This window comes from Pristiophorus japonicus, chromosome 3 (assembly GCF_044704955.1).
Source record: "Pristiophorus japonicus isolate sPriJap1 chromosome 3, sPriJap1.hap1, whole genome shotgun sequence".
Lineage (NCBI taxonomy): Eukaryota > Metazoa > Chordata > Chondrichthyes > Pristiophoridae > Pristiophorus > Pristiophorus japonicus.
In genome coordinates this window covers 123,454,466-123,469,098 of record NC_091979.1, presented here as the reverse complement: position 1 = coordinate 123,469,098, position 14,633 = coordinate 123,454,466, and the positions used below count along the sequence as shown (strand labels likewise).

At 38.7% G+C, this 14,633-nt stretch overlaps 1 protein-coding gene across 2 annotated transcripts in view; it reads left to right on the top strand.

The window, feature by feature from the left end:
- Positions 1–14,633, top strand: part of ttn.2 (titin, tandem duplicate 2) — a 413,561-nt gene that overhangs the window by 114,189 nt on the left and 284,739 nt on the right. Inside the window, exons 41-48 of one of the 2 annotated variants that reach the window (XM_070875789.1) lie at positions 1,078–5,385; positions 6,359–6,637; positions 9,461–10,024; positions 11,211–11,492; positions 11,617–11,895; positions 12,035–12,313; positions 12,424–12,702; positions 12,818–13,105. In XM_070875789.1, the coding sequence (XP_070731890.1) occupies positions 1,078–5,385; positions 6,359–6,637; positions 9,461–10,024; positions 11,211–11,492; positions 11,617–11,895; positions 12,035–12,313; positions 12,424–12,702; positions 12,818–13,105 (6,558 nt within the window). The remainder of the gene's footprint in view (positions 1–1,077; positions 5,386–6,358; positions 6,638–9,460; positions 10,025–11,210; positions 11,493–11,616; positions 11,896–12,034; positions 12,314–12,423; positions 12,703–12,817; positions 13,106–14,633) is intronic. The other variant, XM_070875791.1, reaches the window with a different exon arrangement.

The following is a 14,633-nucleotide window of genomic DNA, read 5'->3' as shown; positions in this document are numbered from 1 at the left end:
GAGCAAACTTCACTCTACAGGGGCAGGGAGGTGTTGCTACAGTTGTACAGGGCCTTGGTGAGGCCACACCTGGAGTATTGTGTACAGTTTTGGTCTCCTAACTTGAGGAAGGACATTCTTGCTATTGAGGGAGTGCAGCGAAGGTTCACCAGACTGATTCCCGGGATGGCGGGACTGACCTATCAAGAAAGATTGGATCAACTGGGCTTGTATTCACTGGAGTTCAGAAGAATGAGAGGGGACCTCATAGAAACGTTTCAAATTCTGACGGGTTTAGACAGGTTAGATGCAGAAAGAATGTTCCCAATGTTGGGGAAGTCCAGAACCAGGGGTCACAGTCTGAGGATAAGGGGTAAGCCATTTAGGACCGAGATGAGGAGAAACTTCTTCACCCAGAGAGTGGTGAACCTGTGGAATTCTCTACCACAGAAAATAGTTGAGGCCAATTCACTAAATATATTCAAAAGGGAGTTAGATGAAGTCCTTACTACTCGGGGGATCAAGGGTTATGGCGAGAAAGCAGGAAGGGGGTACTGAAGTTTCATGTTCAGCCATGAACTCATTGAATGGCGGTGCAGGCTAGAAGGGCTGAATGGCCTGCTCCTGCACCTATTTTCTATGTTTCTATGTTTCTATGTTACTCACTTTGAATATGAAATTGTGAATATAGATCTGGCATTAAATCTTTTCATTGTAAGTAATTACTTTGGTTCTTCCAAAACCATACATTTAGCACCAACAAATCTCAATAAATGTTAAATCATTCAGTTTCAACTTGAAATATGAAGTTGGGTTGTTTAAGTTGCTGGTGTGATGTTAAAAGTAGCTATAGACAAAAAATGTCCTCATTCTTTGTCTGACCTAATTGTATTTACAACCAATGGATCCCATTACATGTACAGTTTGAAGATAAATATTTAAAGACTATTGCAGAATTTTAAGCTTTTGAAGCAAAAAGAGTTTAGCACGCAAAGTTACACTACTAATTTTTGTGATTTATTTTCAGTTTCCAGTATTAAGAAGCAACACTCACAATCAACATGCTTTCTAAATTTAACCATCTTATTTCTTATGCAGAATTTTCTAGCTCTGTTTCCATCGCTGCTGAAGATAAGAGGGAAGATTTCTACAGCAGTGACCTTCATGTGTCAGATAAAACATTTGAACTCAAGCCTGAAACTGCAGTTCTTTCTAGCATTTCGGACATAAAAACTGATGCTAAGCCTTTAAAAGCAGTGCCAGTTTTCATCAAACATATTTCTAGTATTGAGGTAGTTGTGGAAGATGTAGCTAAATTCTCTGTCACTATTACAGGATTCCCAAAACCCTCTATTCAGTGGTTTTATAACAGTAAAAAAATGACTCCTTCATCAAATTACAAATTTGTTTATGATAGGGATGAATATAGTCTAATTATACCTTATACAAAATTTACAGATGAGGGAGAATATACCTGCACAGCTACTAATGTTCTTGGAGAGACTTCATGTAGTGCATATCTGAAGATCAAACCAAAGGAAGGTATGGGAGGGTTTAGGAAATCAGCTGCAAAACCTCCAGTTGCAAAACTACCAGAAAAAAAGATATGTAAAGAGGCACTGTCAATGGAAGCTGTGACAATGCTACAGGCAGAAACAATACATACACCTAGGGGTCAGCCACCACATTTTTTCAAAGAACTTAAATCTTTGCAGTGCCCAAAAGGGCTGCCTGCTAGATTTGAGTATGTCGTGATAGGAGAACCAATGGCAGAGATACTTTGGTATAGGGGAAAATACCAGATTCACCAAAGTGTGCATTGCAACCTTAGTTATAATCCTGATGGCTCTGGTTCATTAACTGTTAATAATGCACAGAACGAGGACAGTGGCTTGTATTCCTGCAAAGCATTTAACCCATTTGGAGAAACAACTTGCACTGCAGAGCTAATTGTGTTCAGTGATACATTTGCTACTATTGAGCATACAAAGCAGGAAGTAGTTCAAAAGCACCATTCTAAGACATACAAAAAGCCTGTAAGTGATCACACTACAGAGTCACGTTTATTCATGGTAAAATTACCTGGTGATGCTCAAGCTGAATTACAGGACAGAGATCAATTGGTGTATACTATAGCCTCTGAAGATAAACATTCTGTCCACAGTGAACAGGTAGGCATGTTGCATGAGGTGGCTGTCTCTGCTGCAGAAGCCGCAATTACAGGAAAGAAACAGATGGTAATGCATTCTCAAACTACACAAGAGAGTCTAGGCTTTATAGAGCAACACTATGAACCAATTAAAAGTCCACCAATATTTGAATTATCAAGCACTGAAGTACAGCCAGACCCTGCCCTTTGTTTACCCGCAGTTGAGGAGAAAACTGTAATTTCAAAGGAAGCCATCTTTAATATTAGAGATTTGCCTATAACAGCTGCTAAAGCAAAGACACAAGAAACAAGTATCTTGTATCCATTGTTGGCTGAGAAAGAACATCAAATTCCCAGTTCTAAGACGACAACTCTTTATGATGTCGAAAAAGAAATAATGTCAAAAACAGATTCAAAGTACTCTTTGCACAGTTATAAAGTTGAGGGCCATCAAGAACCCCCCAAAGAAGCTTTGTTTGTTTTTGATGTTCCTGAGTTACAGAAAGGTGAAATGCAAAAAGAAAGAAAAATGGAGGTTCATACAGCTGTAGCAACAGAGAAGAAAAAAATAAAGGCTGAGCTGACAAAAGACATACAAGCATTAGATGCGGCAAAAGAAGCAAAGTCATTAAGAGAATTACCAAAACCGTTATTGATGTCTGTTACTGAAAGCCAGAAATCATTACCAAAGGAATCTGTATTTAAAATACAAAAAGCTGAAGTGCAACAAGCTTCATTTAAGAAAGATAAACTTGTGAAAACTGCTTTAACTACAGAAGAAAAACAACAGCTCACAAGTGAACATACCGAAATAATAATTGGGTTAGATAGTGCAATCTCAGTGACATCAAAAAAAGAAGAAAAAAAGCCTTTGCATTTACAGATTGTCAAGGGACAAGACACTCTCCCCAGAGAAACAACATTTACTTTTGAAGTACCTACAGAAGAAAAAGCTGACATAAGAAAGAGCCCAACATTGCTACATTCATTACTATCAGAAGAACAGCATCTTCTACCTTACGAGTACACAACTCAGTTATCTGATGTTAAAGATACCATCACAATGAAATCTACAAAAGAACACGTGTCTTCTTTCTATCCTCATTCTATAGAGACTAGGTGCATTCTTCAAAAGGAAGTTATACTACCTTATGAAAAACCAGCTGCTCATATTGCAGCACACAAACTTGAGAAAGCATACAGCTGTTCTTCTGCTGTGGAAGAGAAAATAGAACTGTCAGCAGAACAAACTAAAACCCTTGAAATGGAAGTTAAAAGTTTACAGTCTGAAGTCAAAACTGAGCTTCTACCACAAAAGTATCTCCCATCTGTAACTGTACCAATGCAGATCTCAAAGGAGAAAATGTTTACCGTTGAGGAAAAAGAACAGCGTGCTGTAATAAATAAGTTGGATCACACAGTCAAACAGTTCAGTATTATAACAGAGAGCAAGATAGTGGAAGATGGTTCGGTTGCCATTTTTAAAGCCGTAAGTGCAGCAACCTGTGAAGATAAATATGAACCAAAGCTACCTTCAGTTCCTGTGCAGGTTAAAGAAAAGGCAATGTCTGTAGAAAGTACCAGTATTTTAGAGGTTACAGAAGAAGATTTTGCAGCAAGAATTCAAGAGGGACAGTCAGTAAGATTTCCATTGCTGCTTCAAGAAAAACAACTAATTGAAGAGGAACATTCTTCAGTTATTAAGAAATCAGACCAAACAACTCTGAAGGTAGAGAAACAGCCAGATCAAGCACTACAAGCTCATGTAATGCAAGAAAGTGATACACTCCATAAAGAACTGGCATTTAAGATTGAAGTTCCCAAAGCAGTCACCTGCAATGTAGGTATACAGATTAAGAAAGCACTGCAAGCTGCTTTAGCAAGTGAGCATCATGTTCTTTCTGCTATCTTATTGGGCAGCATCGAAGAGATGGAGATTAAGGAATTAAAAGTTCAAAAAGAACCTAAGTACACTTTATATACATACCAGATTACTAATATCAGTCCTCCCATAGATATAACTCTGTCTTTTGAAGGAGAATACCCTCAGAAGGCTGACTTAAGAAAGGAATTGACAGCTGCTTTCTATTCTATTACTCACGAACAGCAGCATGCTTTGCGAACTGAACAACTAGATACAATTCCAATGCCAACTGATAGACTAGAAAAATTGTGCATCAGCATTACTCCTGCCAAAGAGATGATCTCACCTGTCATTGAGACTGTTAACATTGGTGAAAGCACCTTGGATGTGGCTCGGTATGGGATGCATACAGCTGAACTGAAAACGCAGACAATAGAGTTAGTACAAGCTACAGTTGCCCAAGAGCACCCTGTAATCTCAAAGAAAGCAGTCCCTCTAGCACATACACAGGTTATAGATGTTCCATCCAAAAACGAGTCGCAAACTACCCTGTTTTCTCATACAATGAAAAAAGACATCAGTGGAGAATTTGTGGAGCATATGTCCAAAGAGGAACAGCATGTGACTAAAATGAAAAGCCAGTCTAAAGCTCTTGTACAGTCTTTCATTGGTGCAGAACAGATTGTAATGCAGCATGCTGAAGAGGTTAGGGATGATGAAACAATTCTAATACATTTCAGTAAAGAGGCTCAGGCAGTGAAAGATCAACATGCAACTTCATTTACTTCAGTTTTGGCAGATAAATCAGCATTAAGAGAGTCAACTGAAGCTAGTTTTCAGAAATCAAAAACTCAAAAAATGACGGTAACCACTGAATCAGAGGATTTCATTCAGGGGTTTAAATCTGTAGAAACGGTGGGGAAAGTGGCAGTAGTAAGTCATATAAGAGATGTTGGTAGTGCAATAATTACAACAGATGCCCCTTCAGCACTGGTTCCAGCAGAACAGCCAACAGAAATTCTCAAAAAGGAGAAGAAAATGGAGGAAATTATAGTTAGTAGCATTTCTAAACCGAGAAAGCCAGGCGAAACACTAATAAAAATTGCCAAAGACAATCCAGTAATTACTGAAAGGCTTACAGATATCACTGTAGATGAAGATAGCGAAGTAAAATTTAGCACAGTCATAACAAAAGTTAAAAAGGTAAATTGGTATATCAATGGGCAGCAAATCACTTCAAAGAATGAGTTCAAATGTTTGCAAGAACTTGACACGTACTCACTTATAATCAACAAAGTACAGAAAGAGGAGCATCAAGGAGACTATGTCTGTGAGGCACTGAATGACGCTGGAAAAGCAACTACTTCTGCAAAACTCACAGTTGTTATAAGAGGTTGGATTATGGGGATCGAATCTTTGTTAATATGAACGTCAAAAACTAATACACTGAACTAACTGTATAGTTAACTTTTGGTATTAGTTTATGCTAATAAATTAACATGACTAAATCCTTCGTTCCTTCCTTTCCCATCTTCCTTTCTCCTCCCCTTCCCTTCCTTCCTTATTTTGAAGGTAGAAGAGTGATGCCATTATCTAGTTGTCTGTCTATATACTATGCAGTCAAAGCCTGATAAGACCACATCAGTTAATTGTGCAAATATTTTACATCACAAATTTTAAAACTTAATATCATTGCTATAGAAAACTTAAGGTTATGTATTACTTTAAATGAAAATTGATTCTGACTTGATGCAATCTTCACATGCTTTCACTGCCAATAATAAGTAGCCTTTAAAGCTTAATGCTATGTTTAAAACTTATTGTGAATATATTATTCTCTTTTGCCCTCTTGTACTTTAACATTAACTATTGATTAACATCAGCCATGTTTTTTTAAGTTTCTACTAACATAATTAATACTGCTTTCATCCCCATATCCACATTCAGGTGTTGCTAGATTTTTTTATCATTATCACCATTTTGTCATATCAATAAGACAACTGAACATTGCATTTCTTCCTAAAACTTAATATCACCTTTTTGTCATCCACTTTTTCCTAGGAAAAAACATTTCATAGATGTATCAATTACTTGCATGCTTCTATGGGCACCACACATGTCAATAAATCTTGAATTTCATTCATTGAAGTGTTACCATTTACTGTGTTGAGCACAACTACTGGTCAGCTAACATCTTTAACAATCATTTCTTCTCCACAGTCACTCCTTGGATTGTTAGTTTCTGTCACCCTTCCCTCCTCCATTCTTGAATTTCAGGGGGCCACGTCTAAACCCTGTGCTAAAAAATTACAGTTTACTGCTGCAGTCTTCTTACAATCTTTTTTTTTAAATATTTAAATCTATAGTGCCTCCAGCTTTCAAGAGGAAGATTGAATCACTGGAGGTGATAGTTGGACAGGCTACTCAGTTTGAATGTGAGATTGACCCTATTCCTGATGTGAGATTCCAGTGGTTCCGAGCAAGAGCTGAACTTCGTGATAGTGAAAAGTACAGCATTGTGAACGAGAAATATATCTCCATCTTGAAGCTTTTGAAGCCCCAACTAATTGACTGTGGTGAATACACCTGCAGAGCATCGAACCAGAGTGGCAGTGTAAGCAGCACAGCTAAATTGATTGTGGCTGGTAAGTAGGTTATGCTCTAATTATTTTGTTTCATTTTAACAATTAATTTTCAATGGTCAATTTGATTGGTCATTGATTGTTCACTTCCAAAAGTAACAACATAGATTGTGACATTTTTATATAGTTTAATTATCGAAAATGTTTACTTTTTGCAAAATGTTTTAATATTTAATAATTTTGCTTTATCATCTTTTGGACTTTGTTTTTATAAATTCATTGTTGTTTTCTTATACTGAAAAAATGTCTGCTTCACTTATAAAACAGAACGGCCCAGAATTTGCAGTTGGAATGACGATAAAATGGCAATTTTCGGCATCATTCTGCCTTTGAAACTGACCACAATTTCGGGATTTTGCACAGGCACTTGCAGAAATCCTGAAGTTGCGGTCACATCATTGACAGCTCCGAAATAGGCTGTGCCCATACCCCCACCCCAATCTGTTTAATCAGCCAAGTCATTGAAACTGACAAAACCTTCAGCTCTTCCGCAGTAATTACACTGTTAAATTCCCCACTAAAAGTTAGACCCAAAGGGATTAGTGTAACTAGGATTTTGACAGCGTTATTATTGCTAAAGTAATATTAAGGGCTGAGGAAACTAATTTTAATTTAGTGCAGTGTGAAGTTTGTCCCGTTTAATAAAAATAAAAATTTTCAAGAAACTTTTCAATATGTTTCCTTGAATATTCCTTCAATATTTGTCCATCTTTTTTCCAGGTTTGCCTTTTACCCATGTGAGAGCCCCAATCTATCTTTTGCTCTGTCTAACTAATTTAAAAAGTTAGGGGGCAAAATTGCCCTGCGCCCCGATTGGGGATGGTAACCTTCTAGGGCCGGCACTTTTAGCGGCCAGCACAGAAGTCTCGCCCCCACCATGGAATTGCCCTTACCACCTCTCAAAGGAAGTGGAGCGCGATCTCGCACGTTCCACTTCCTTTGTGCACTGAATGAAGCGCTACGCGGACGTGTACTCACGTGCTTCAATGACTTTTCCCTTCGATTAAAGGAGAGAGCCACTGTGCACTTTCCAAGGCCTCTGATGGCTGGGCTGCACGATGGCGATCTGGACCACGCTAGGACCGCCATCATTGAGCTGACCCAAGAGTTGGTCGCCAAAATAAGATGGCGGCCCAGGGCGCTGGCGCTCTTCCCTTTAAGGAGCGCCCCGAGAGCGGATATCCACCAGCTTTGCGAGGACATCCGCTCATGGCCTGCCGGGAAATTTTCCCCATGGGGCGTTAAGGGGCCGGTGAGGGGTTGCCGCGGACGGCGATAACATCATCGCAAGTTGCGCAGCAGCCCGGGGTGCTAACTGTGTGGCACGGTGCAAACTCCCGGGCAATTTCCTCCCCTGGGCGAAAAGTGTCTTGCGACCATTAGCGCCCCCCGGAGGCACTAACAGGGCTGTAAAAAGGGGCAATTTTGCCCCCTTAGAAATTTAAGAGCTTACTCACTTCCTTGTTCGCCATCTGTGAGAATTCTATGTTTTGATTAGCTGCTTAGACAGTTCGCACAAGATGGTCCCCACTACAATCCGTTGAATTGAATTGAAGGTCAGAAAACCCAAAGTTCTGAGCACAGGCATTGTGAGAGATCTTTGTGCAAAGCATACTTCGGAGCCAGCAGCAAACACATTCTCTTCGCTGCTGACTGCAAATACTGGGCCAATGTGTCTAAATCGTTGTAAGAAAATGAATAGGTCTCTTTAACTGTTTCATTGGTGTAATAATCTTTTTTTAAGGCATGTAGAGGCCGAAATTCAGCTCCCCAAGAAGGCCCATTACCGCCCATTTGCAGTGGAGTCGAGCGACTGCCGATTTCTGATCGATTGGCTGCCTCAACCTAAATTCAGCTCGGGGGTTTTTCTGCCGGCCCCCACTTCCACCCCGCCGCTGACGACTGGACTTACGTGTGTCATCAGTGCGCGCACCGCCGGAACCCCCTACCTCCCTCGAGATTTAGCGAGCAAAATCTTATTGCCGCCGAGCAGTGCCCCCGACAGCTTTTTCTATCAGTGCACCTTGTATGATCTCTCTCTTCCCTGGCTGTACGAGGGCTCAATGTCGCAGCCGCCATTTTATTTTTTTTGCCCGCCGACTTTCATGTCGGCCAGATTATTGCGCCCCCCCCCCCCCCGATTAGGCCGGGCCACCAATAGGCAGCCTGGCACCAGCTCTTTAACGGAGGCGAGATACGTGGTGATGCAGACGCGCAATGACGTCACCACCACTCCGCTGCTGAGTGACAGCGGCAGAGAATCTGTCCGAGCTCCACTTCTGCCCCTCAACAGTACTTACCGCCACACTTCCGCCCCCTTCATGACCGACTTCCTGGCCGATTAAAAAAAAAGACAAAGTGCTGAATTTTGCGACTGAGGGGCCCTCTTCCGACACAGCAGTAAAAACTCTTTAAAAAAATATAGGTGCGCCATCTTTCCAGTGGGACTGAATTTCGGCCACTTGAACTTTGAAATTAGACTACAAAAAAATTCTTCACCTTTTATAAGAAAAATATGTCACTTTGAATTCACGTGTTCTGTCAGTTATCTCACAGTAACACAATACAAAACTATGACATCCAAACCACTTTTGCTACCCAGATAAAATTGTTTTGAACGTGAGTTTGCTTAAATAAGTTTTGATGGTAAATTATATGAATGCTGCAACAAAAGCAGCCGAGAGTATCAATGTCATCTCCTTTTTTGTGTCTTTTTTATTTCTCAGTTAAGTAAATTGGGGCAACATACCAGTCCTAAATGAGTACTAGCTCAAAACCTAATTCTTTCAGTAAATCAAAATCCTAATCAAGGTATTTCTTTTGTAGAACTTTCTCCACCAAGCTTTATAACTAGACCAGAATCTGTTACAACATATGTGGGTAAAACTGCAAAACTTCAGTGCACTGTGGTTGGATCACCTGTGATCCAGACCATTTGGCAGAAGAATGGTGTTGATGTTACTGATGAAGAGGACTACAAAATATCAACCAAAGACAACAAACGTGTTTTAGAAATTAATAACTTAAAGGTTCAGAACAATGGAACTTATTCTTGCAAAGTGACCAATGACTGTGGCACTGATATCTGCAGTGCTGATCTGACTGTACTTGACAAACCATATTTCACGAAGCGTCTTGAATCTACTCAGACTGTAATTAACAGCAGTACACATCTTGAATGTCAAGTAGACGAAGACACAGCAGTAAAGATATCATGGAAAAGAGATGGACTAGAACTTCGCTCAAGCAAAGATTATAAAATTACATTTGAAGACAAGATAGCAGTTCTAGAAGTCCTGAAAACCAAACTGAAAGATGCGGGGAATTATGTCTGTGTAGCTTCAAATGAAGCTGGAAGTGATTCCTGCTCAGCATCATTAACAGTGAAAGGTAAGGAGTGTTAGAAACTGCAAACTGCTGACAGTTCTTAAAACTTTTATTAGAGGCTATGTTTCTTGTTGCAGGTTAGACAATTAAGCCTAATTCTGATTAATGCAAAGAATACTTCTGTTAATCTTGGTTTGCATACTTTACATATACACAATCATATTTATTACATAGCGCTTTGATTAAAACACCCTGATTAAAGGCTGTTTTCTAAAACAGCTGATTCTTATTTATGATTACCTCATTTTCATTATTTATGGAGGTTGTATTCAGCCATTCTTTATATAGCTTTACTTAAGGATAATTTTCCATTTTGACATGTGTAATATTCAAGTAATTGCAAATTCTGTAGAACATACTATGCTTTATATGTATCATTTTGTGAAATATAGGTATTTTATGCTTTTCTTCAATAAGTGAACACAATAGATGTATTTTGATTAGAATGAAATCTGTCCTTATGATCATTTAGCTGAACATGCATTTATCTTAAATATCCACTGCTTCTCAAAAGTAAAAGTTTTAAATTTGTCTAAAGACAATCTTGATCTTGATTAAATATTTGCCCCATTACATAATGAAAGATGTTGAGTAAAGAGGACAAGTTAGTAATGTAAATTAGTGGAATCTATAGCTGAATTAGACAGCTGCTCTTTCAATACAGTCAAACTGACTGTAGTTAGGATTGTAACATCATTCTTTTTATTTGGATTCAGCTTCACATAACGTACGTAAAAAATATTGGTCTCATTCTGAAGGTGAGAGACAAGCAGGTTCTTTGTGTTCTTTTATCCTTTGTGTACATCAGTTTATTTAATTGAACTTTACAACAGAAAACATTACATATAGAAAAATAAACATCTGGAAGTTCTGTTGATCCCATAAATTATGAAAACAAAGCTCACGTGACCCAAAATGTTATCAGAGTCACACCAATTCAATTGCTGCTTTATATCTGTCACCAAATTAGCAATTTTATTTATATTTATATATAAATAGATGTTATTTTGTTTTTACCTGTTTGATTTGTTGTTAAGTTTAAGAATTTAATATTTTTGCAATTATCACTAGCAATGATTAATATTTTATGTGCCACATCTTTTTAAAACATTGTCAGTGATATTAGCTCTTTTTTGTAAATGCTCTTTCTTTGGCTTCTCTTAAACCATTTCTTCAAACCTTCCTTCAGAACCACCATCGTTCCTTAACAAACTAGAACCATCAACGTTGTTCAAACAAGGTGATTCAGCACACTTGAAGTGCCAAGTGAAAGGGTCACCTGAAATCAGTGTTAACTGGTACAAGAACAATATGATTCTCAATTCCTCAGAAAAATACAAGATAACATTTATTGAGTCTACAGCTGTCCTTGAGATTAATGATACAAATGTAGAAGATAGCGGGGATTATGTGTGTGAAGCACAAAATGAAGCTGGTACTGATAGCTGCAGCTCTGTCATTACAATCAAAGGTCTGTACGATGTTGACATTGGTCTCATAGTAGACAACATCTTTGTTACTTCTTTAACCATTTTGGAAAAAATAACAGTTTGAAATTGAATTTTAGTCTGAGATTTTTATGTATTCCTTTGTAGAGCCTCCCTCTTTTATCAAAGCATTTGAACCTACTGAAGTAGTAAAAGGATTCAATTGCACTCTTGAATGTGAGCTGTCTGGCACAACTCCATTTGACGTTATCTGGCATAAAGACAGAAAGCAGATACGAACTAGTAAGAAGTACAAGGTGATCTTCCAAAATGCTCGTGCTTATCTCCACATTAGCTCTTTTGAGTTCTCAGATGTCGGTGATTATCAATGCACCGTTTCTAATGAAGTAGGAAAATGCCTCTGTGGTGCAACAGTAAAGATAAAAGGTTAGTATTTTTTTCAGAAAGTGAGGGAAATAGTTCATAATAGACTGTCATAAATAGATGTCAAGAATTTAACAAAGATCATTTAATAGATGGACCATAAAATACATATTCTGTCATCTGTATATTCATTTTAAATTAGAACCACCGTCATTTGTGATGAAGATTGAAAATACTACTGCACTTTTGGGAAGCTCAGCTGTGTTTCAATGCAGCATGAAAGGCTCACTTCCTATCACTTTAACTTGGCTGAAAGATAAAGATGTTGTCACAGAGAGTAATAATATCAAAATGACCTATGAGAACAATATTGGTACTCTTCAAATTGCTGCTCTTGAAATGACCAATGGTGGAAAATACACCTGTCATGCAGAAAATGAAGCAGGAAGTCAAAAATGTCTGGCAACATTAAATGTGAAAGGTCAGTTTGAGAATGTATTGGCCCATTTTATGCAAACTTCATATTTTATGAAATGACAATACTTTACACTACTAAGTTTTGTTAATAGTAACCATTTCATTTTGCCATAGAGCCTGCAAATATCCTAGAGAAAGCAGAACCAATTAGTGTGACTGCAGGGGACCCAGCAACTTTGGAATTCATAATAGCTGGCACACCAGAACTAAAAATTAAATGGTTCAGGAATGGCAAGGAGCTGATATCCAGTAGAAAATATAAAACAAGTTTTTCAGATAAGATCGCCAGCCTAAAGATTATTTCTGCAGAAAATGAGGATAGTGGTGAATACTCTTTTGAGGTCAAAAATGATGTGGGCAGTTGCAGTTGCAAAACTTCTATTACTGTACTAGGTTAGTATATAATTATCTAATTTCATATTTATATTTCCTTTGCTCATTGTAATTTTAAGCATAATTTTAATTTAGTTCTGGTAATCTTATTGATTTGTTACTCTGTCTTGGACAGATCGTATGATTGCTCCATCCTTCACTAAAAAATTACGGAAAATGACCAGCATCTTGGGTGCTTCTTTTCACATGGAATGCAAATTCTCTGGTTCTATCCCAGTCAGGATTGCTTGGTATAAAGATGACAAAGAGTTATCAGCCAATGATAAGTACACAATGTCATGTCAAGACAACACAGCTGCTTTGGTGATTAATCAATTAGAGATTGCAGATGGTGGAACTTACTCCTGCAAAGCTACTAATCCTGCAGGAAGTAATGAATGCAGTGGAGTCTTAAGTGTAAAAGGTTTGAACAAATAATTTAATTCTGCTTCTGCACTGATATCTTTTGCTGTTTCAATTTTCATTCCAGATTTTGAAAACCCATTTTATTTTCATTTAAAGCATTGATAAGTGTGTTCAACTTTAGCCACCTTTTTGTTGCACTTGTTTGCAAGTTACTCTCCGATTACTCGATGTGTAAATACTACGGCCCCAAGTTTCCACATGATTTGCTCCTGATTTTTAGGAGCAACTGGTGGAGAACGGAGTATCTTAGAAATCGCAATTCTGCACATTTAAGTTTTCTGCAGTTCTAGTCAGGTAGAACAGTTTCACTTTTGAACAAATTTTTTTTTTCAAAAGGGGGCATGTCCAGCCACTGACGCCTGATTTGAAAGTTTCCACAGTGAAAACGTACTCCAAACTAACTTAGAATGGAGCAAGTGAAGATTTTTGTACGCTTGAAAAAACCTTGTCTACACATTAAAAAAATCAGGCGCAGGTTACAAATTAGGCGTCGGGAACGAGGTGGGGGGGGAGGGGGGGTGAAGGGAAGTCATTACATTCTACAATCAATCCTTAGTTATACTTATACAAATATTATACAAATAAATCCAACCTGAATAAAAATTTATAAGCAAAGAAAAGATTAAATAAACCATGTTCCTACCTGTGTGAAAGTGCTTCAGGCAGGCCTTTCAGGCAGCGGTGTGGCGTCGGTCCCGACGGCAGGGGCAAGAAGCAGCAAGCAGCCTCAGTGCTGATCATGGAAGGGCAATGTGGTTTTATTAAAAAATGTTAAAGATTGAACAGCCACAAAGAATTTGAATAGTCTCAAACAAGTGCATGTGTCCCGTTTATCACAATCTATCTTTAATTACAGAATGAGTGGTGGAGATTGAAATGGTAACGAGTTGTAAAGGCTGAATTAAAATGCACAGTTGCTGCAGTAACACTGGTTAAAGAGCCAACATTAATTCAGCAGGTGATTTATTCAGCAGTGCTGCTAAAAGCACTCCCTCACACACAGAAATATCAAGAAAATTAAAATGCAAGCCTTTGCAAGGGTTCAATAAACACATTTTCACTTTTTCTGCAGCACTTTTAAAAATGGCCGAGTGCCAATGTTTACTTCAGACTGCGCGTGCGCGAACGCTCCAACGCGCACGCGCAGGGTTGCCGGCACCAAAAAAACTCATTTAAATTGTACCCGCCCCCTCCTACTTACAAAATCGGCGCGAGTGGTAGGCTCCGCCCCCTGTGCGCCGTGCCAAGCAGACATCGAGCTGCAAGGAGCGCGAGAATACCGCGTTTTTTTTCAGGCGCCGTTTTCGGCGCGAAAAACAGGCGCCCAGCTCTGAGGGGCACCTTTTTCGCCGCGTGTGGAAACTTGGGGCCAATAAGTGGTATAGTATTAAGTTGTGTGGATCAATATCATTCCATGCTTTTTTGGGCCTTTCTTTCTTTGCTCTCTTCCTCTCTTGATGTTGCTGATTCCATGCCAAGGCATAATTCCATGACATTTTCTGGTACTTTGCCCAGCTACCCAGTAC